Raw genomic sequence first — 21,500 nt, forward strand, 5'->3', positions numbered from 1 at the left:
AGTGCAAATTCTGTCAACAAAGTTTCCGCAGGTAAACTACAGCTGTCTTGCGGCATATGAGAGCATTGAGCTGACTTGTCAATGTTTATGCTTAAGGTCTTGTACATGGTTAAATTAGCAAATTGATTTTACTTAGTTATTAAATTACCTTTAGTTTAGTTACCTTTAGTTACTTTAGTTTAGTTACCTATGTGGCAGCCGTGGCCTACTTGTTAGCACTTCGGACCTGTAACCGGAGGGTTGCCGGTTCGAACCCCGACCAGTAGGCACGGCTGAAGTGCCCTTGAGCAAGGCACCTAACCCCTCACTGCTCCTCGAGCCGGGATTAGTGTGTGCTTCATCTCACTGTGTGTACACTGTGTGCTGTGTGTGTTTCACTAATTCACGGATTGGGATAAATGCAGAGACCAAATTTCCCTCACGGGATCAAAAGAGTATATATACTTATACTTATACTTTAGTCCCAATCTTTCAAATTATGGCCCAAAATGTGGGTAACCTTTCATTTACATGTATTTAGCAGACACTTTTATCCAAAGGAACATACAAAATGTTATAATATTCAAGCTACATTGCAAAGGACACCTCAGGTAACAATAAACACTGCTACAATGACCGCCGCTCAGTCCTACACATTCTCTCCGCAAAAATAAATCACGCTTGTCAATTTGTCTCCATCTCCTACTCCATCCCCTACTTTTGCAACTTTTGTGTATGTAAATGAGTGTGTGCATGTGTGCGTTTGCTTTTGTGTATATGTGTGCTTCTCTGTGTGTTTGTTTTTGCTTGTGAGTGTGTGTGGGGGGGTAATAGGGTGTGTGTGTGTGTGTGTGTGTGTGTGTGTGCGTGTATGTGTGTGTGTGTGTGTGTGTGTGTGTGTGTGTGTGTGTATGTGTGTGTGTGTGTGTGTGTGTGTGTATACGTGTGCTTGTGTGCGTGCGTGCCTGTGTGTGTGCATGTGCGTGCGTACATATGCCTACTACTGTGTGTGTGCATGTATCTTTATGTGTGTGTTTGTGTGTGCTCATGAGTGTGTGTATGTGTGCTTGCATAGTGTACAGTCACTAAATGCACACATATATTCATTTATTGTATGGTCCCCCATGAACGGAATTCCACAAAACTTGGCATGCATTCAGAGGGTGTCATAATAATCCTACACTTCAAATTCTGTGCAATTTTGAACCTGTCAGCCAAAGATACCTGCGATTACAATGGCTCGTTTTTGCTTTGCTGGGCGACGGATCAAAACGAAAAACAAGGGTTCTGTGTTATCCTTGTACGGCTACATGCCCAACAAGTTTCGTGCACCCCGGTCTTTCAGTGTCCCGGGAATCGTTGACACAAAATTACTGAAGAAAAAAAAACTATCTAGAAGAAAGCTTTACTGCGTGGCGGTCATAATAAATACTACTACCAGAGGAGGATAAGAGTGCAGAAGTTTAAGTACAAACTTCTGCACTGTCACCCTATGGTAGTTGTATTGTATTGTAAGCTCAAGTGGGATAGTATTAAGACCTGTATGTTAGCCTAAAAACAACACAAGCTACTTACTGAATGCTACATGAGCCTCACTGGAGGATAATGTGTCTAGATTTTGTGGAGGAAAAGTTTACCCTGACACAGGCAGACATGCTTTTCTTGGTGTCAGTAAGATGGTAAAACTTGGCCTGGCGCCATATCTGCAGTATGGGTATACATGATGAAACATTTGAAGAAAAACTGACAGGGTCATAGGGGCCCACCAATAAATATTCCCTTGATACATCTAAAGCATTACTTTCCATATGCATGCATAAAACATAAATTCACATTGATGCATGCACGCACACACACGCACACACACACACACACAAAACTAAGTGTGTTTTGAAAATGTTCTTCTGAAGATGTCTATTCCTGTTTCCTGAGAAACAAAGTTCTTTAGAGACAAGTATAACCATTGGATGTTCTTCCACTGATTGAATACCAGCAAGCAACCTCAGCATGATCAGCATATTCTCCACAAAACCTACACTAAAAACCCCATTAAAAGGCATTTTAACCCAAGCAAAACATTTTAAATCATTCCATTCACAAACGAAGCCACCAATAAATAATTTCCCTAATTATCAATTAGTCATGTCACTTTGTACAACAAGAGGCACAACTAAAGTGGAGCCAAGTCTGTCAATTATCATTAGAGAACACGTGACTTAATTGTTCCTTGATGACGAACCCATGCCTGATGGGTTCCGCAGGTCACACATGGCTCCAATTGGGGAACTGAAAGGTCCTCCCTCTCACGAATTTGAATCAAATATTCTTTTTTGCATGACGTGCCTGCTCCTCCTGAGGCGAGTGCACATAATAATGTGTGCCCTGGCTGCTACTGCGCTGAACCGAGAGCGCTGCCACTTTACTAAACACGAGGCCTGTAATTTCAGGGTTGGGGGGGTTAGGGGAGGTGGCTATCTTGCCGTTTTCCTTTTGGTCTCTCTGTCGTCCTCGCTCACACTTCCTACCACTGCGTTCCTCTATTTCTGGGAGTTGGAGTGTCAATTAACATTCCTGGTCTTGGCCTGTCATGGCATTGTAAATCTCTTGTGCTTCACCTCTTTTTCTTGCTAACATGCCTGCTAGGGAAAAAAGAAGAGCAAGAGAATGAGAGAGAAGAGAGAGAGAGAGAGAGAGAGAGAAAAGAGCAGTCTTTTTCTTGAAGGTCCTAGGTCCTAGATTTCTTTGACCCTCTTTGATCTCCATTTTAATTCACAGTGGCGACACTAAATGCTGATGCTTTGGCTTTCCAGCACCTTCCAGTAAATGGTGGCCTGCGGAGTTAAACAAGGGCATTAACTGTTCTTCTCTGCATGCATGGGCCACCAAGAGCGTTGACATCCATTTAAATTTAATAACATTTTTTTATGGACAGACCTCAAGAGCAAGCCACAGACCTGGAAGGAGATAAATACCAGGACATTAAATAGCCTGCAAGTGGTTCCGAGGCAAAGGGAGAAGAGTATCTCATGATATAAGAGTCGTCCGCGACTCATTCCGCCCACTCAGTCACCACATACACCGATTTCAATTTTTTTTTAAAAAAAGGAGCCGCATCACATTGCCTCCACCACCAAAACACTGGCCTGAGGATTCCTCGCATTCCCTGTGGAGATGGACACACGCAGGACCAAAACCCCAAGAAACTGAACATGGCTGGGCACAGAAGACCTAGACCCATGCCCCAAACCCCCTCATCCCCACAGAAACAAACCTTTGAGGGGTGGCTTGGATGTGGACTAAAATTGTGGCCACAGCGCCAGGACCTTGGCCACATAAGTACACTCTGGTGCACATATCTAACGGCTCGGACACACGCACATACCGAGCTCTGACATAGAGAGCAGATTGAAATATGTCTGCCGCTGACATTTATGGGGCTCAGATCTGCAAGGAATGAGGTGATAATTGTTGGAATTATTCAAAAAGGACAAAGTGAGGCTCAATGGTCTTTCTGTTTGTTCTCTGTGGGAAACTAGCATGTCAAACATCAGACCCACCACTTCTGCTGCTTTTCCATTCTGAACTCATATGTCCTAGGCAATGCAAAGACTAAACTGAGAACTTTTTTTTTAATAAATATTTGAGATACAGAATGCGATACTTCACTCCTGAATCTATGAGGCCTACAACTGCTTACCAGTTGCCTGCCTATCCTCCAACTGATCCCTCCCATAGCCTTGGCCCCCAGCAGCAGTCTGTTCCAGGCATGTGCACAGCTGTCCTTAGGATTCCTCACCACAAACTGATGTTTCAAACACTTGCATGGAGGCATTCATTAACTAGAAGAGATCCCGTTTTAACGGCATGTGCTGTGAAAGGATTACTAGATGAAAAAGAACATACTCTTGGGGCTATGAGGCACAAGCTTAGCAAATTAAGGGGGGCTTAAATGTTTCTGTGAAAGTGACAATCGATCCCAGTAACACATGTGCATGTGTAGAATACTCCTCAAAGTGCCAGAAAGTCTCTCCATATCTGATTTTGGTGTGAGACAATATGACATTGTGCTTAAATGCTACTTCTCCATTTCATTAGCACAAAGCATGTCAAAGGCCAACCAATGCAGTATTTTGAAGATATTACTGTGAATGATTTTCACAAAAGAAAAACAGATGTTTCAAATGAGAGACTTGGGAGCATTAACCCAGTAAGAGTGATGTGATGTTTTTAGTTTGTGAGCAGGGACAATTTTGACAAATTATATTTCAAAGCCAAACTGTGGTTACTGTGCAATCTACTGGTGGTCAATGTCATAATTCATTATTCTCTGCATAAGGATAATGCCTTTTGCTCAGTAAAAAAGGTCAATGTTGCCAACAATAGTCATATAGTGTCAACACATTGGAAAAGAAGTGACCGCAGCAATTCTATCCCTGGAACTTCTTCATAAAATGAGATTTTGCTGACATCATGTGGCCAAACTCTTGAGTGCCTGTGTAGCCACGGAGAGGTTTCAACCCTGGCTTTGGACGCATGTCAGGGAAATGTCCCATAAGCAAATGATTAAAGAGTGAAACAGTGAATGACCATTTTAATGATCCGAAGAACAAAATTTATTTTACATTTTAAAATGTCCTCATAGAGGAACAGCAAAAGTACAAACTGATGAAATAGAGATAAATTGAAAGACATTTTTTTAGATTAACAGTTCTGATTCTTTTCTTACTTTTGGTATTTTTTTTAAATTTGTATCAAAAATTATAAGTGCCTTCAACATAACCATGAAAAAAGTCAGCCTGCAGTCGTACAAATAGTCGCACCACAAAACTGAGAAACATGGTTCTACTTTCTGCATGGGTTTTCACCTAGTTCTGTCTTCTTCAGACTGCTTTGTTTTGTCATACAAAACAAAAATGAGGACCCTGAAATGAGACAAAATCTGAGCGCAAATTAACAAGTTCAGAGATAAAATTAATGACTATTTACATCTTGGCTCGGGAGACAGTGGACAGACAAGTATAAGAGGGAGAACATTCCCAAAATTCTTTTTGAATTCAATTTGTTTCCCCCCCATGTGCTAATATTTCATTCAGACATGTCTGACTGCATAGCATAGCTAATTAAACCAGATTTCTTAGTCAGACACACATGTTGTCAGAGAGATGGAGGCAGACAAACAAGTAAACAAAGAAAGAAGATATTGCGATTTACACAATCAGGGGAGTGGCCTCAAACATCACCAACATCACCACCACATCATGTCTGAGTGAAAATGAACTAGATTCCAGGAGAAGAATTAGGTGGGACTGAACAAGAGGGAAACAATAACAATCAAAAATGAGGCAGAGTCAACAAATAATTACAACAATGTGACAAATACAAAAAGTATGAAAATAATATTTGATTTTGTAATTCCATTTTTTGTTCCATTTTCATATTCTTTTGAAATATTTTAAAAGGTATTTTGGCACAGAATTTATTCTAGACAGAGTAAAAGGGAAGCAGCTTCCCCTTAGGACATTCCTGACATAATTTATCATCTGTGGTCAATGATATGCTGTAATCCACTTGGTCTCCCAGCTTTTTGTCGTTTTTTGTCCATTGTAAGTCCTTAAATATTTATAATATTTACACATTACCGCATTCACCCCTTTGCGCCTTCAGTCTTCAAGAGACAGAAAAAGTTGAGCAAAAGTTATCTTATAGTCCCACATTGAGGCATCAAGTGTAAACTGTACAACTCCAGAATCCCCTGTGGAGTTCCAGGGCCTGGTACATAGAGAGGAAAATAATACAAAAAAAAAAAAAAAAGACTCGGAATTAAGGTGGCAAGACACAACAGTAGTTGCAGAGAAGTCTGTAGAGAGCTGATATTTACGTGCCAGTCAGTCAGTGTGTGTTTGTTCATGTATTCTTCAAATGGTGAAATCCCAGAAAAAAAAAGATCTCACCAGCTCAGTTTTGTCTCTTGTGCAGAGAAGGCTGGTGAAAAGAGCATGTTTTTTTTAAAAGCATCATGTCAAATCTGTACAAAGGTAAAAGTACTTGATTCTCAATTTGATTTCTCCAACATAGTGCAATGACTGATCAGATTAATCTTTTTAAGAAATTCTAAAAAAAAAAACAAAAAAAAAAAACAAACAAAATCACAATCATCATCAGTGAAAAAACAAAACTGTTAAACAGTCCCTCCCAAAAGTTTTTAAACTCATCCCCTTTGTTGATGCTCTAAAAAGAAAAGAAAATCCTCTGTGTGTTAATCAATGACAAAAAAATAAAATAAATGATCAGATAATTGATCATTGTAAATCCAGTTACGCCCATTGTTGCCTTCTCCTTAGAGATGCATAGACGTGAAAGTTGAGGTGAGAGGATGAATTAAGGATCTGGTGAAAAAGAAAAAAAAATAACAAAAGAAGAATGAGTGCATGATGCAAAAAAGACTGAATCAAGTTCCGCAGTGAGGCATATTCATGTCCACACACATAAGAAAAAAAGGCTGAGTCCCATAGGCTGGTGTTGATATCCAGTGGGTTTGGAGAAGATGTCTGTCTCTCACACAGAGGCAATCACAATCATGAGGTGAGGAGAGATGTTGGAGACACTGTTGAGAAGATCTGGGGCGAGGTGAGACAAGTGGGTCTCAGAAAATTCGCAGGGTGGGAAAATCTGGACAACATAGGCTGGCTACAGTTGAGAAGAAAACAAACAAACAAACAAACATGAAAACTTATTTCAGACTTCATATACTCAACAATACAGATTCTCATGAAAACCAACAACCAACTCTTACAACCGTTTCCATTTATTACACTGTGGGCCTTAATTTGAATGATGGGCAAAGTGCAATGTCTTAAGTCTAACTAAAGCTAATTCAAAAGCTAGAAAAAGTAAAATCAATTTGGTAGATGAACACCATGGGCAAGACATTGAACCGCAAACATTGATGAGTCAGCTTAATGCTACCATATGCCATAAAATAGTTGTATTTCATGCATGAGAACTTTTACTTGCTGACAGACTTTGCACTTTGCCCACCAAATAAATTAGGACACACTGTCTTTTGCTGCCATCAATATATTCAATAGACAGGTTTTTCATACACAAGGTCAAAAATGTGTACACAGACCTGGTAAGAGCCGGGGTTGGGGACATTGATGATGCCAGCAGCTTGCTTGGCTTGCAGGTAGGTAATAAATCCACCTTTAAGAGCATGAGTCTGAGCAAGGACATCCTCCTGGTCCCTCCCACAAGGTAAAGCCAACAGAAGACAGTAATCACTTTCCACCTAATCAAAAAAAGGAGATAGGATTTTTTAAAGCACAGTTGTCTTACATCATTCAGACATTGTGAGGAAGCATTACATCAGACTGCAATGCAAACAATTTTAGTTACAACTTAATTTTGAATCTTTTTTGCTACACTTGATACATTACACAGAATTGAAACCAAATTTCTATTTACATCAATGATAGCTATATCTGTCACACTAATTGTACATAACTAATATAATTGCATGCATTAAAAACATAGTACATTACAGTGACATTCCCTATTCTTGCACCCATAAAACACAAAACAGAAAGCTTACAGTCATCCTTCGTGCCACTCCCTCAAGCTGTGCTGCCTCCAGCCGCATCCTCTGTGCTATGCGAAGAATTGGAGCGACCTCCACTGGTGGAAGAGACCGCTGTGCCAGGATGTTATTTCCTGAGACAAAGTGCAGCTGGACAGCAGCAGTGTCATTTTTCAGAGCAAGCAGACCTTGCCACACAATTGGGTACTTCTGCTCAAAAAGAAAGGAATACAGAAAGAAAGAAAAAGAAAGAAAGAAAGAAAGAAAGTGAATGTTACAAAAGTAAACAACTCACTAAAGTATACATTTCAACAATTAATTATATTTTTTTTCCCCTAAACATCTTGTTTTTGTGGTCACTTACTGTTAAAAGCTTCACCGTGTCGACTGAACGGTGCTCTGTGTGTTCAAATTTCAAATCTGGTCGCATCTGAGAGGGGCCTGAGGCAGTTAGTGGGAGAGGGCCAGAGATGACAGCTTGAGGCCCCTTATGAAGTGACAGGGCCATTTCTGTCCTTTGGGCCACTGCAGAAGATGGCACAAAGGAAGGAGAGTGGGTATCTCGCTGAACCCTGGACACGTGTGACAACTCCATGGCTGGATGACGAAGGTGCAAGCTTTCATTTTTCAGTTCAGCAATAGCTCCAGAGGGCTGCACTGGGGAAATCTTGTTCCTGTGTGGATGATCTACTTCCTGTTGGGACAGAGACAGATGACAAAAAAAAGATTGAGGAGCATGTTCAAACAGCTAAAAAATATATGTTTAAGAATAATAGCATCATATAGTTGTACAAAGAACTCTCAGAATGTCTCACCTGAGAAGGGGGTATGGTACGCTGTGCCAAGTTCATGCCAATTGAAGGGTGACCAGGAAACTGGGGGTGGAAGCCCCGCATCTCCCGGTACACTGCTGAGTACTCTGACATGGAAGTGGCACTGCCAGGATGCACAAGTTGGACACCTTGGGGTGGCATCATTACAGAAACAGGAGGATGCCCAATAATTCTACTCTCTGTATGGGGCGATGCTGGCATCTTGACTTCTAGAGCCTTTGATGTTTCCTTTCCTAATTGTTGTACTGCTTTGCCAGGGGGAGTTTTAGAAGAAGTTGCAGAGATGTGTGAGGTGGTCATTGAGGTCTCTGGAGTGCGAGACTTACGGGAGTCCACTGACGGGTGTTCCCCTAACTGATGGTGCATAAGGAGTCGCACATCCCTGGGGGCCATGTTGTACTGATCTAGACGTAGCGCACCATGATGCAACCCCCTGTAGTCACCTGGGACCACCATGACATCTGGCTGAAGGTGGGAGGGAGCAGGTCTTCGCAGGCCCTGATGAAAGTGTCTCAATTCTTCCTCATTAGCTCCACTTCCTGTTCCTGATCCCGGAGCGCCGGCATGTGACTGCAAGACCATGTCCCGGATTCCTGCCGGCTGAGGTGTGGTGGTCCGCTGCTGAGTCCCAGACCGAGGAGAGGCCAGAGACTCGGCACGCATCCCATAGCTTACTCCAGAGAGAGGAGGAGTACATCTTACATCTCCCTGAGAATGATGGCTCATTGGTACTGACTGGGAAACACTGTGAGGAGGCATTATAACAGACTGCTCTGGGTGGTGCATGCTGGAGACATACTGAGAGATGGGGCTGCCTGTGCCTAAAACAACTGAGGTACCAATTGGAGAGATGGAGCTACCGGGAGGACACACTTTGGGGAAAGGTGAAGGTGAGTGGCCAGATGTCCGTGGAGAGTGAGGCTCTTGCTTTAGATGTTGAACTGATCTGTCAGTAGGTGTCGTTGGGCTCGAAACTCTGGGGTTACCAGACAAAGAGGAATGGTGTGAGCTCAAGACTGGACTCAGGTTGGAGGGTTGTATAAGCTTACTTGCCTCAACTTTCATGTTTATGGATTCCGCTCCAGGCCCTTTCTTTGCATGTTGCTGCATCATTACTTGATTGTACATTAGAACTTGGGGACTGTTAACTGACTGCTGGAACATTTTCACAGGACCGCCTTGGGAACCACTGTGGTATAAAGATTCAGACTTCTCAGAGATAGGGCTTCCCTGGTTAATAGAGATAACAGGCTGAGTATTGTACGGCTGGCCAGTTAATACCACACCTGTGTGTCCATAACCTGTGGGTGTCTGGGATCCCTTTGGAGTAGAGGGTTGTGATGGAGTGACAGACTCCTGTTTTATCTGGGATTTAGATACTGACTGCTGAAATTCAATGTCAACAGCACTGGCTGGTGGGATCTGGCTAATTTTGGCACTGATCCGTTGAGGTCCTTCAGTCTTTTGTCCAGAGTAGCTCAACACCACCACACCCTCCGAAGTGTTCACCCTTAATCCAGGGCTTGGGCCTGTGTTGTAAGTAGAGTTATCCACTACTGGCCGGCCTACATTGCTTCCATCTTCTGCCATAGACAATCCAGAGTAGCGTGGCAAACTGTTTTCATTCATACTAGCTCTGTACTTCTGCTTGGGTAATGACATTCCAGCACTGCGATTACTAAGAGAGATATGAGGAGTCTCATCAGAATCAAAGGGGGTAATCCTACTTATAACTGAGGTAGCAGAAGAAATCACTGAATTCACCAACTTCTCACTGAAAATGTGCTGATTCTCTTGGGGTTGAGATGGGGCTGGGTGCGGGAGCATGGCATGTGGTGTGTGAGGCAAGGGCCTATCTTCGGGAATAGAGGATTTCGCTGATAAAGGGTCAGAGGAATTCTCATTCTCAGACACACGGGGCTCCACTAATGTAGTTGTGAGAACCATGCTAGAAACAGAGGTACTGTTTGAAGTTACGTATTTTGGCTCCATCAGGATCTTACGTAAAGTGCTAGAGTTGGGATCAATATCAGATGCCTTAGTATCAGGGGGTAAGGGTGGATTCCCTGATACACTTCCAATACTTGGAATAGGTGCTGTGGGTGGTGTTACCACTACTTGTGGAGCAGGTGTAGATAAGGGAGATGTCTCTTCAGATCTGTTCAGCCAAGTTGGAGATGAGATTGCCATTTTTCCTGGGCGTACAGGTGGTACATTCAATCGGGTTGGAGAAGGGGTGAGAGCTGGGGCAATGGGGTCAGTAGGTGGTGGTTGTGATTTAAAATGTACAGGACTGCTACTGCCTGAATGAAAAGCTGATTCTTGTGGTTCAGGTTGCTCTACAGCAGGTTGCTCGGCCTCTTTTGGCGTGTCAAGAGTTACTGCTGAGGTAACATCATGTTTACAGGCAGCTGCTGCAGTGACTACAGCTGCCGTCGCTGCTGCTGCTGTAGTAACTGCCTTTGGATTAACAGCTTTCATGTCTTCAGGAATTGAATCTGGTAGCTTTACTGTTGTTGGCTCTGCTTCCAAAACAGGCTCTTCCATCTCTCCTTTCTTACTTGCAGTAGTCTTTCGACCTCTAGCCTTCTTCGGGGTTTTCGGTCTGGCTTTTCCTGTTTTCTTTTGTGTTCCTACAACCGGAGATTCTTCTTGGGTTGTGGTTTTGGTGTTGATTACTTCAGATGGCTTAGGCTCTGTGACGATACCAATTTCTGAATCTGTGTTCATGACATTACTGAAAGCCATTTGAGTCTCAGGTTCCATTACTTCATTGGATATGGGTAAAACTACTGGATCTGGTGTGGGGAGCTGGAGAGGGTAGGATGGGGTTGCAGTGAATGCATCTGCATCTGCAGAGATATCCTCGGCCGTAATTGAGTCGATTGCTGCAGCAAGTTCTGTTTCACTGGCAGGATTAGCTGGTTTCTCTTCTTCCACCTCATCTTGTGGTTCAACTGGAACTGGTGGTAAGAGGACTGGGGGCTCAGCAGGTGGTTCTTTGTATGGGGATGGGAGAGGCTGTTCTACAGTAAACTTAGAGATATTCTCAACTGCCCTTTCAAGCTCCATTTGACGAGCCAGGAGAGCTGCAGCAGGGTCGATTGGGGGTTCAGATTCAGTGTCCTCTTTTTCATCTGGGCTGAGGTCATCCACATCCTTAAGATAACTAGTTGTTGTAGTATCTTCTTTTGGAGACATTTCAGGTTTTGCTTTCTTTACAGAATCTTGAAATGGTTCAGGCTCATCTTCCCCTGAGCGGAGGACACCTATTACATCATCCACACTTAAATGAATTACAAGATTTTTCAGACTAAGTGACTTGTCCTCACTTCCTGTTTTAGAGCCACGAGTCAATCTTGGTGGTTTAGTCTTACAACCTTTTTCAGCTACTTTCTGTTTCTCAATAGAGGCATCTAGCTTCTCTTCCTCATTCTCTTCAGATTTCTTTTCAGCAGTTTCTGTAAATTCTTTCCCTTTATCCGTTTTCTGGGATTTAGTTTGTTGTTTGGCATCCTCTGATAACTTTGCCAATTCTTGTGGCTCTTCAACTGATTTAATTTGAGATTCGGAGGCAACAATTCCATCAGTTTCTGACTTATCAAACAGGATATCCATTTTCTCAGACTGTTTTTCAACTTTGCCTGTTTTTTTACTTTGTGTACTTGTAGTGGGTGAAGACTGTGTTTTCTGAGTCCTGGGAGACCGCCAACCCTCTGAAACCTTAGAAATGTCACTGCCACTAGACTGTTTGTTGTCGCTGTCTTCTCCCTCAGACATTTTAGGCTGGTCTCCCTTAATGGGTGACACATCTTCAACTCTTCCCCCTTTACGGGTCTTGGGGCGACCTCTTTTGCCAGTAGGAGTGGGAGTAGAATCTGGCTGAACCGGGTCTTTGTCAGCACCCCGTTTTCGTGTAGGGCGGGGAGGTTCAACCACATCTTTTCCTGATTGTTGCACAACCTCATCTCCAGCTGGTTTAGCATAAACAGAGCGCACATTACGCCGGCGTCTGCCTATGACTCTATCGGACTCAGGCCCTTGCTCGGTATCCGTTGAGTGGACTGGTGACTTTCCTCTCGGAGATGATGCTCTTTTCATCTTTTCCCTGTCAATTCGCTCACTTTTGCGAGTTACTGGCTTCTCATTTCCTGCTGGCTGACTGTGTGGAGGAGTTGGAGGTGCTGCTGGTGTGAGCTTAGATTTCTTGCTCTTAAGTTGTTTCCGTGGAGGAGCGGTTTCTGCTTCAGCATCTGATGTGGACGATGCCATTTCAAGAGGCACATCTACATTCTTGGGTGAATGGCTGTCTAAGGGCAGTGTTTTTTCAGGCTGAGGTTCCTCTTCCTCCTTGAGGGCTTCTTGAATTGTGACAGGTTTGGGTGATAACTTTGGAGACTGTAGGTCCTCAGCTGTTTCTGTTTCTAAAACACTTAGCGAGGCACCAGGAGTGGGAGGCTTAACATCAGTGTAGGTGGAAGGTTCCACAGTCAGAGTACTTACAGGAGTTACTTTAGTCTCAAGAGGTTCCTGTTTAGGTTCATCTTTTGCCTCCTCTTTGCATATAGGATCAGCTGGAGAAACACCAACAGTTGGAGGAACTTGATACTTTTCGATTTGCTTAGACTGAAGAGGGGACATTTCAGTGGTGTCCATCATATCCTCAACCTTTACCTGAGGGACTGCCAACTTTGTTGTGGAAAACAACACATCTGGTTTATCCTGCAGGTCATCATCTAGTTGAGATGACTCCTTACATGGGACAGGTACTGATACTGACTGAGCTGAAACAGGACTTATTGGCTTAATGTCTTGTGTAGTCTCATCCACTTTGGGACATTGCTCCTGGTTCCCTTCTTTTGGCTTGTCATCCTCATCTCCATCGGGCACATTAGTTCTCTCTTCGTGGGGCTGGTGATCTCTGCCCTTCTGTTGCTGTAACTCTAAAAAACGACTGTGAAAAAGTACAGTTGGCTCTTGTGTACGGTCCTCACCTCCAGTCCCGACATGTCCCTCAGTGCCACTCAATTGGCTCACAAGTCTACCTGCACCATATTCAGGATCCTGATCTTTGCGTTCAAGATGTTGCAAACGACGTGAATCTTGTTCAAAAATGGAGCTGCGAAGAAAGCGAGAAACAAAAAGCTCTTGACGTTCATAGTTCTCAGTTTTGGGCATCTCCTTTTTATCATCCAATTTGCCTTCAGAGTCTTGTTTAAACTTCCTTTTATACCAAGAGGGAATAGGTCGTGGTGTTGGCTCAACCCTCTCCTTGTCTGAACTATTGCGCAGGGTAGTTAACCGTGACTCATGACCTAGAAATGACCAATTGTCCTCTCTTGAGGAGGAGAGAGACTTTGCTCGTTCCAAAAGAGCCTTGGTGTCTGGTGTTATAGTCTTATCCAGGGCAAACTCATAAAATTTATTTTTCTCAAGTGAACCAGATAGTTTGATATCCAAATGTCTGTCTTCTCGTTCCCTCTGCAAGCACAAGAGTGAGGCATTCGATTTGGGTGAGAGACGTTTATTGTCACCATCATCATCTGAGTCTGACTGAACCTCTCCTGGCTCTAGCTCACGAACAGGTCGTTTACGGATTCCATCCCGTTTAACAACGCTACTTGGGAAAGGCATGTCCATGCGCAGTGTGTCCTGCTTTATTCTGCTCTCCCAGCGCATTTCTCCTTCAGCACTTTGAGAAACTGCCTTTAGTTTGGAATGCTCTGTTTGTGTAGCAAGCATTTTCCCAGTGGAGGAGTCCAAGCTGTATTTCAAGACATCTAAGCGATTGCTGACCTTATCCTCTTTATCTTTAGAGTCTTTATTGGACATCATGAGTGGTGAATCTACAGTAGCCTCTTCCTCACTATATACTAACTGTCTTGATGGCGCAACAGAGATTGAATTCTTGTCAGAATCTTCACTAGCTGATCTAGAGCTTCTGTAGTCACACTCTCGTTTTGAATTAAATTCAAAGTCAAGGGTCTCTAATTTTTTACGTTTGCTGGGTGGAGAATCATGGCTGACATCCTGTGGTGGCTTTCCCACTTCATGAACAAGACTGCGCCGCTCCAAATCATCTGAATCCACGCAAACAGGACTTTCAGATTTATCTGACTTGTCATGCTCTTGCAGCTGCTTTTGAAGTCGGCGGTTTTGTTCCATTTGTTTTCTACAGCTTTGGGAGTGGTCTATGTCCATAGATATTTGGACATCATGCACTGTAATGCTTTTCTCAACAAAGTGATCTTGGTTGCCGATATGCAGATGTTCTTTTTCTCCAAATTGTTCTTGATCATGGCTTCCATCACTAGGACGACTGGGATTTTTCAAACCAAAACTTTCCAGCTTCTGACTAGAGAAAGCATCTGTTGACTCTACAGCATCTGTTGGCCCTTCATTTGGTTCTCCACAACAAGGCTGCAGATTGAGGCCAGAGTCCACACTAAGTGTTGCACACTCAGACTCTTGTCTGTCTGTAGGACTACTACAAACAGCTACCAGTCTTTCCAATTTAGTTTTTCGATGCTCTCTCTTATAGATGTCTTTAACTAGCTGTTTCTTATCACTGTCTGCATCTTTTGGCAGAGCACCATCAACTGGCCTCTTCGAGCCAAGTCTACCCTCTTCCTCCTCCTCCTCAGTGATCCTCTTAAGCCTATCAGTTTTTACAGATGCCTCCTCAAAACGTTTCTTTCGTGCAGCTAAACGGTCAACATCTACAGAGGAATTGGTACCCTCAAGTGCTGGGTCAGACTTCAAGTATTTTTTAGCTTTAATTTTCCCGTCTTTATCCACCAACTCAACCTGACTTGTCAAGCCCTTCTCTTTTGGTACCTTTACATGCCTGAGAATTTCTCCCTTTTGAAGTTCCATCCGGGGAGGGAAACTCCTCTGTTCTGCTGCAGAGAGAGGTGGAGGGGGAGACCTAACAGAGTCAGTTGAAGCTTTCAGTCTTTGTTTTTCTGTGACTGTATGAGGGAAGAGATCCAGAACTTTGCCTTCCTTTTCTTTAACCCGTGTAAGCTGCACTACACATGGTGGTAAATCTAAACGCCCTTTGTTCTCTTTCTCTTTACCAAGAAATCCTTTGCCCTTAGCTTTTTGGCCACCATCTGGGCTGCCATCCCTGTCAGGTTCTGGGTCAGGATCTGTCTCTGAAGATGGCACACTAGGTGAGGCCAATTTCAGCTTCCTTAACTTTTGTTTCTCACTGCGATCTTTGTCAGACTTTTCCTTTCTGACAGAACGCTTTTCCTTCTCTCCTGCACCAAGTCGCTCAGATTCGAACAATGGTTTCTCCTTGTCGGCCTTCTCCGTCTTAGTGTACCGATCCGGTCTCTTTTCATAGCGTGGTGGTGAAAGAGAACTGCAGCTGCCACTTCTCTCTGATGACCGACTATATATGGGATGTTCAGAATCACTTGGTAAACGATCAGAGGGTGAGGGTGAAGCTGTGGGGCTTGCTGGACGTCGAGGGAGAGATGGGCTTTGGCTGTGCTCCATAGTCCTACGCCCATGGTCACGCTCACGGTCCGTCTCAAAACGTTCTCTCTCCCTCTCTCGTTCTCGTAAATAGTTGTATTTGCGTATATCCTGCTCATAGGGGTCCCGATAATCTCTGTACTCGCGGGGGTCCTCATAGTAGCGTGCATCATAGAAGTCCGTCTGGTAGGGATCCCACTCTGGGTAGAACTCCCGGCCTCGAGCTGCGTATTTCCGTCGAGGATCATCGGTGTAGGTGCTGCCAGGTGTTCGCACATTTTCATAGTATGCCCGCTCAGCAGAGAACTCATGATATGGCGGCCTGCGCTCATCTCTGCAAACAGACATTTACGCATGTTTGTTTAGGAAGATAATTAAATACAGTTATTACTATATATTGTATAAATATATTACGTATGTGTAAACAATTTTACTCACCGTCTTTCAGGTACAACGTCATAAAAGTCTCGAATGTCCTGCCCAGAGGCTTGCATTGAACGGTAGAAAGCCATTTGACTTTCCTGATTGGCAAAATCCACCTATGTATAAAAGCAAAGACTTAAAACATTGATTCAAGTAGTTATAGAGTATCACATTAAAACTTTCAAGCCATATTCAAGCCATTTTCCAAAAAAGGTGCAAATGCTGATAAAGACATGCTGGTGAACGTGAACGCACCAAAAATATGCTACAGTTGAAGTTTTGTGTGATTTCTAGTTATCTCAGGATTTGTGCGAAGATAGTGAATAGTGAAAAAAAAAGATAGAATTGGGTGTTGGTGTCTGAAATGCAACAACTGAGCAATAAATGAAGATTAGCCATCATACCAGTGTCTTTTTCCTTTCATTATCATATAATTGTTTGAAGGATGGGTGGTTCATGGCTGTGAGGCTTTCTTCAGAGCAGCAAAAAATGTTTGAAAACATTGTTTGATGATTTACCGGTAGTTATTATTTGTCTTTACCATTATGGTGTCTTCATTTTCAACATTTCACCAAATGTAAGGCCTGAGATACTTACTTTCTTTCTGACCCCCCCCCCCCACACACACACACACACACACACACTTTCATCATAAATACTGAGGCGCAAGTAAGTGGAAGAATGTCTTTACCATCATTCGAATCTTTTTTTGAAAATGACCCTCATTCAACATGAGTAACTCTTTCCATATGTAACTTATTTACCTTAATTTTATTGCCCCCAATCTTCCACCCCTTGGTTTCTTTGACAGCGGCCTGCGCACATTCAATGTTGTTGTAAAGGATGAGAGCCATCCCTTTTAATCTATCAAACACAACCTGTAAGGAAAAAAGTCCAGAAATATAGCAAGTCATCTATTTTGGTTATTCATAATTCTCTTTTAGTAATTCATAATTGTCTTTAACCATAAACTGAAAATGGACAAACACAAGACAGAAAAAAACATTGCGTTACCTTCACTACATGTCCATATCTACAAAAGTGGCGTGTGAGGTACTGCTCTGTGATGCTGGATGCTAGGCCATCCAACCATACACATGTTGTAGGCATGCTTTTCCCAAAACCCAACTGCAAGACACAAAACATAATAGATAGAGAATAAGCCCATAGCCAACATATTTTAACAGTATTTTTGCTTTTTGCATATTTCTTACTATCCTTTCTGTTTTTATTATTATATGTAAAGTGATTATTGTGTACTTGAGAGCAAAGAGCAACCAGAGTCAAATACCTTGTTTGTATACATAACCTGGCCAATAAAGCTGATTCTGATTCCGGTCTATTATAGCAGTGGTTCTAAACCCCCCCCCCCCCCCCCAAAAAAACAAAAAAAAATGGGCCAAGTCTCGCGACCCCCTTCTCTCTAACCAGCGGAATTTGGTTTCGAAATGTTATGAGATGGGCATTAGAAGCAGAGGCAGAAAATGTCTTATCTCATAGGTAGGCTATGTCAACATCAAAGGCATTATGTCAATGGCAGCCTTTAAAATAATGTCTTTAATCCAGATTGCAAATAATTTTGCGACCCCTCCAATATTTTTGCCGACCCCCAGTTTGAGAACAACCACTGTATGCATGTTTACATTTCTCTCACCTTTAATCTGTTATTGCCAAGATATTCACCGTCCATCTTTTTTATGGCTTTACAGACACTGGCAATATCACAGTACTGCAGAAAAGCATACTGAGGTGCACCATTGACTTTCTTGATATCAATGTCCTGTTGTGGAGGAAAAAACAGAGTGGCACCAATAAATAAAACATAGATATCATAAATAAACAATCAGATAAGATTTTCGCATTCTTAGCTGAAGGCCACTTCCATTGTCAAATGTACATGAGCATCAACACACCACTATCTCTCCAAATCGCTGGAAGATGGTGAGTAGATCGTGGTAACTGGTTGTCTTCTCCAAGTTGCCGATGAACAATGTCCTTGTAGCTTTTGGGTGAAATTCATCTATTCGTTCATCTAGAGGCCTGAACTCATTCTCGCTCTCAGTCTCTGTTGATGGAGAACCCAGAGAGTGGGACAAAGGTGGAGGGTGTCAGTCAATCAGATGTTAAGCATTGAGTTTTCACAAAAAAAATTAAAAAAAGACAAAAAACAGTAGGTTTACTCAATTACTTACCAGGACCATTCCAGAGGGTGACTTCAATTTGCATGCCAAAAAACAGCTTCCCTTTAGATGCAGTGAGAGCCTTCTCTTGATCTTCCTGCTGGCGAAAGAACACAAGCCCATAGCGCTCCTCTGATGCCCCATGGATTTGCACTGAAGTGACTTTCCCATGCTTTTTGAACTCATGGAATAGACCATCCTTCAAACTTGTATCTACAGAAATTATGAGACACAAATTACTACACATAATTCACCAATTAAAAAATAATGTAATATTAAACATCCCTTGAAACTGGTAGTGGAATTACACAAAAAGTTAACCAAGTACCAGTACAGCAAAATGTCAAGGTACTATATATCCCAGAAGCAGGACAGGGTAAATAAAAAAATAAAAAACTACTGACTTTATTTGCAAATTTCTTTCAGTAGAGTATAAATGTAAATACTGATCTCACCCGTTGAACGAACAGGAAGATTTTGGACCTTTATGCCAAAGCTTTTCCGAGGCTCATCCTTGTCAAGGCAGGGCAGTGACGGTGCAGAGGGAGCAGGAACTGCAGCTGATTGCACAGACCGTGCTGGGGACTCATCGCTAGAGCTACTGCTGGACTCACTAAAGGAGAAAAAGACAGACAGAAATAACAATATGACAACAGGAAACAGAGGACCTTTCCATGCACTACCTGATGTAACCTTACGGTGGCACTACGGTCTCAGATATAGGAAGGAATGGAGCTTCTAGGCATCTGGTAAATTGTTTCATTTTGAAAACCATACCATTAATCTCTTACATGTGCTTCACAATCTAATTTATGATTTCATAAAGAATAACATCTGTTTGGGGAAAAAAAACCCTGATCATTTAGGAAAACTGAGGAGTTTGATATATGGCCAGAGCAACAAAAACAAACCAAGGGTGTACTGCCTGTATGGAAATCTATCTAAGAGGGAAAGGCAATACATAAGCCTAGACATAAAATGAGTATACAAGTAGCACAAGTATGCTTGTCATTACTGATCAGGAAGCAGAATACAAAAGTTGAACTAGTCTACAGAGACAGAGACACACACAAGGACACTTGTGTCTCAAAAGTCTGCAATTCCGAAACCAACAACTAATGGACTTCCTGTCTTCGCTTTAATGTCCTCTTTTGAGTGAAGAAGAAACAGTCTTGTTAGCACTTTCAAAAAGTTGTTGAGAACTGATGTTTTTTCATTGAGAAAGAAATCGCAAGCAACATATCCTTGTCCAAAGCAATGGACATGTTTTCTAACCTTGCACAAATACATTACAACATAATATCAGGCAGGCAGGCACTCCTTAACAATTCAAATGAATTCATAAATACAACATGAGATCTCAGTCTTATTAGATCAAGGAAATTAGCTGCTTTGTAGACAACAGAAAAGGGATAGAAGGGAACGCTGCAGTGGCATAGGTTGCACAAAAGGACTATTTGAAAGTTCACTGTATGGCATTGAGTCCCAGTGTCAAGCAGACAGCTGTAAATATGCTTGGATAAGGTTAAAGGAGAATTCCGGTGTGATATTGACCTAAAGTGTATCAAAACATGATACCGAGTGTGAACGTATGTCTCATAGCCCATCTCGGCTTGTCCCCTGCACTCCAAAATCTGGCGCTAGTTAGCCGATGCTACCAACATCTTTTTCAATAGTGGTGCTTCGGCATCGGGCTAGCCATGCAAATAAATCACTGTTTTACACCCATTTACGAGGCTCAATGTATCTCCACACTTCATTGGTAGACTTCCGAGGGCCCTGACATTTAAAACGAGACATTGAGAACTTTGAAAAAGCACTGGTAGTTTACTTACAAGACGATTTATACAGACAGTATCTTCACGAAGTTTAGCGTTTGCAGCCATCTTGAATTTAGTCACGATAAGTCGAGCAACGAGTAAGAATGAACAGCTATGATAAGGGATCAGATTCCAAAAATAATTCAGTGGAAATGCATGGATTCCAGTTGCTGCTACTGGAAGAAACTGGAATCCATGCATTTCCACTGAATTATTTTTGGAATCTGATCCCTTATCATAGCTGTTCATTCTTACTCGTTGCTCGACTTATCGTGACTAAATTCAAGATGGCTGCAAACGTTAAACTTCGTGAAGATACTGTCTGTATAAATCGTCTTGTAAGTAAACTACCAGTGCTTTTTCAAAGTTCTCAATGTCTCGTTTTAAATGTCAGGGCCCTAGGAAGTCTACCAATGAAGTGTGGAGATACATTGAGCCTCGTAAATGGGTGTAAAACAGTGATTTATTTGCATGGCTAGCCCGATGCCGAAGCACCACTACTGAAAAAGTTGTTGGTAGCATCGGCTAACTAGCGCCAGATTTTGGAGTGCAGGGGACAAGTCGAGATGGGCTATGAGACATACGTTCACACTCGGTATCATGTTTCAATACACTTTAGGTCAATATCACACCGGAATTCTCCTTTAAGTTTGGGGTCACGTGTGTTGCACATAGCAGTCGTAAAAAACAAGAAGCATTTGGCTGAGCCTTACTTGATTACACTGCTAAAAAATAATAATTGATGCATCTATCGCAACAAAGCTTTTGCAGACATGCTCGTCTTCTACTCGTTATCGTTCTGTGACATCAAGCCTGAAATTAATAGACAGCTAAAGGGATTCTCATTCCTCAACCGCTAGAATGCCATTTCACCTCCAGTTAGTCTTAACCTTTACAGTCACATGTGACAACTTACAGTGGAAGGCTCCTGACAGGCCGTCAAGAATGGGTAGGACATTTTGCCTAATAAGGAAGACTTTGAAAGGGAAAGACCTGATGCTTACATGAAAGCATCCATTTCATTCAAAGTGGCTGGTATAAAGAGAGGTTTAGCAAAAAATGAAAAGTGCACACAGGTCTGCAAAAGATAACAATTTGGCGCATTAATACTAAACCCAGCTAACATGTGTCAATGTGCTATGTGATTGCAATCTCAAATATTACCATTGGAATAGTTAGGTTTAGGCACCAAAGGTTGCTCCCT

The 21,500-nt window shown here is 42.5% G+C and overlaps 1 protein-coding gene across 1 annotated transcript in view; it reads right to left on the minus strand.

Annotated features, from left to right (window-relative positions):
* Nucleotides 1–4,564: 4,564 nt before the first annotated feature.
* spen (spen family transcriptional repressor) overlaps nucleotides 4,565–21,500 on the minus strand; it is a 36,153-nt gene continuing 19,217 nt past the window's right edge. The window contains exons 4-15 of the mRNA XM_042096942.1: nucleotides 18,932–19,089; nucleotides 18,489–18,689; nucleotides 18,210–18,361; nucleotides 17,951–18,076; nucleotides 17,311–17,424; nucleotides 17,061–17,174; nucleotides 16,312–16,412; nucleotides 8,371–16,207; nucleotides 7,920–8,249; nucleotides 7,571–7,765; nucleotides 7,109–7,267; nucleotides 4,565–6,666 (exon numbers count right to left, since the gene is read on the minus strand). Coding sequence (XP_041952876.1) covers nucleotides 6,535–6,666; nucleotides 7,109–7,267; nucleotides 7,571–7,765; nucleotides 7,920–8,249; nucleotides 8,371–16,207; nucleotides 16,312–16,412; nucleotides 17,061–17,174; nucleotides 17,311–17,424; nucleotides 17,951–18,076; nucleotides 18,210–18,361; nucleotides 18,489–18,689; nucleotides 18,932–19,089 — 9,619 coding nt within the window. The 3' untranslated portion in view covers nucleotides 4,565–6,534. The remainder of the gene's footprint in view (nucleotides 6,667–7,108; nucleotides 7,268–7,570; nucleotides 7,766–7,919; nucleotides 8,250–8,370; nucleotides 16,208–16,311; nucleotides 16,413–17,060; nucleotides 17,175–17,310; nucleotides 17,425–17,950; nucleotides 18,077–18,209; nucleotides 18,362–18,488; nucleotides 18,690–18,931; nucleotides 19,090–21,500) is intronic.

Source organism: Alosa sapidissima, chromosome 7 (genome assembly GCF_018492685.1).
Source record: "Alosa sapidissima isolate fAloSap1 chromosome 7, fAloSap1.pri, whole genome shotgun sequence".
Lineage (NCBI taxonomy): Eukaryota > Metazoa > Chordata > Actinopteri > Clupeiformes > Clupeidae > Alosa > Alosa sapidissima.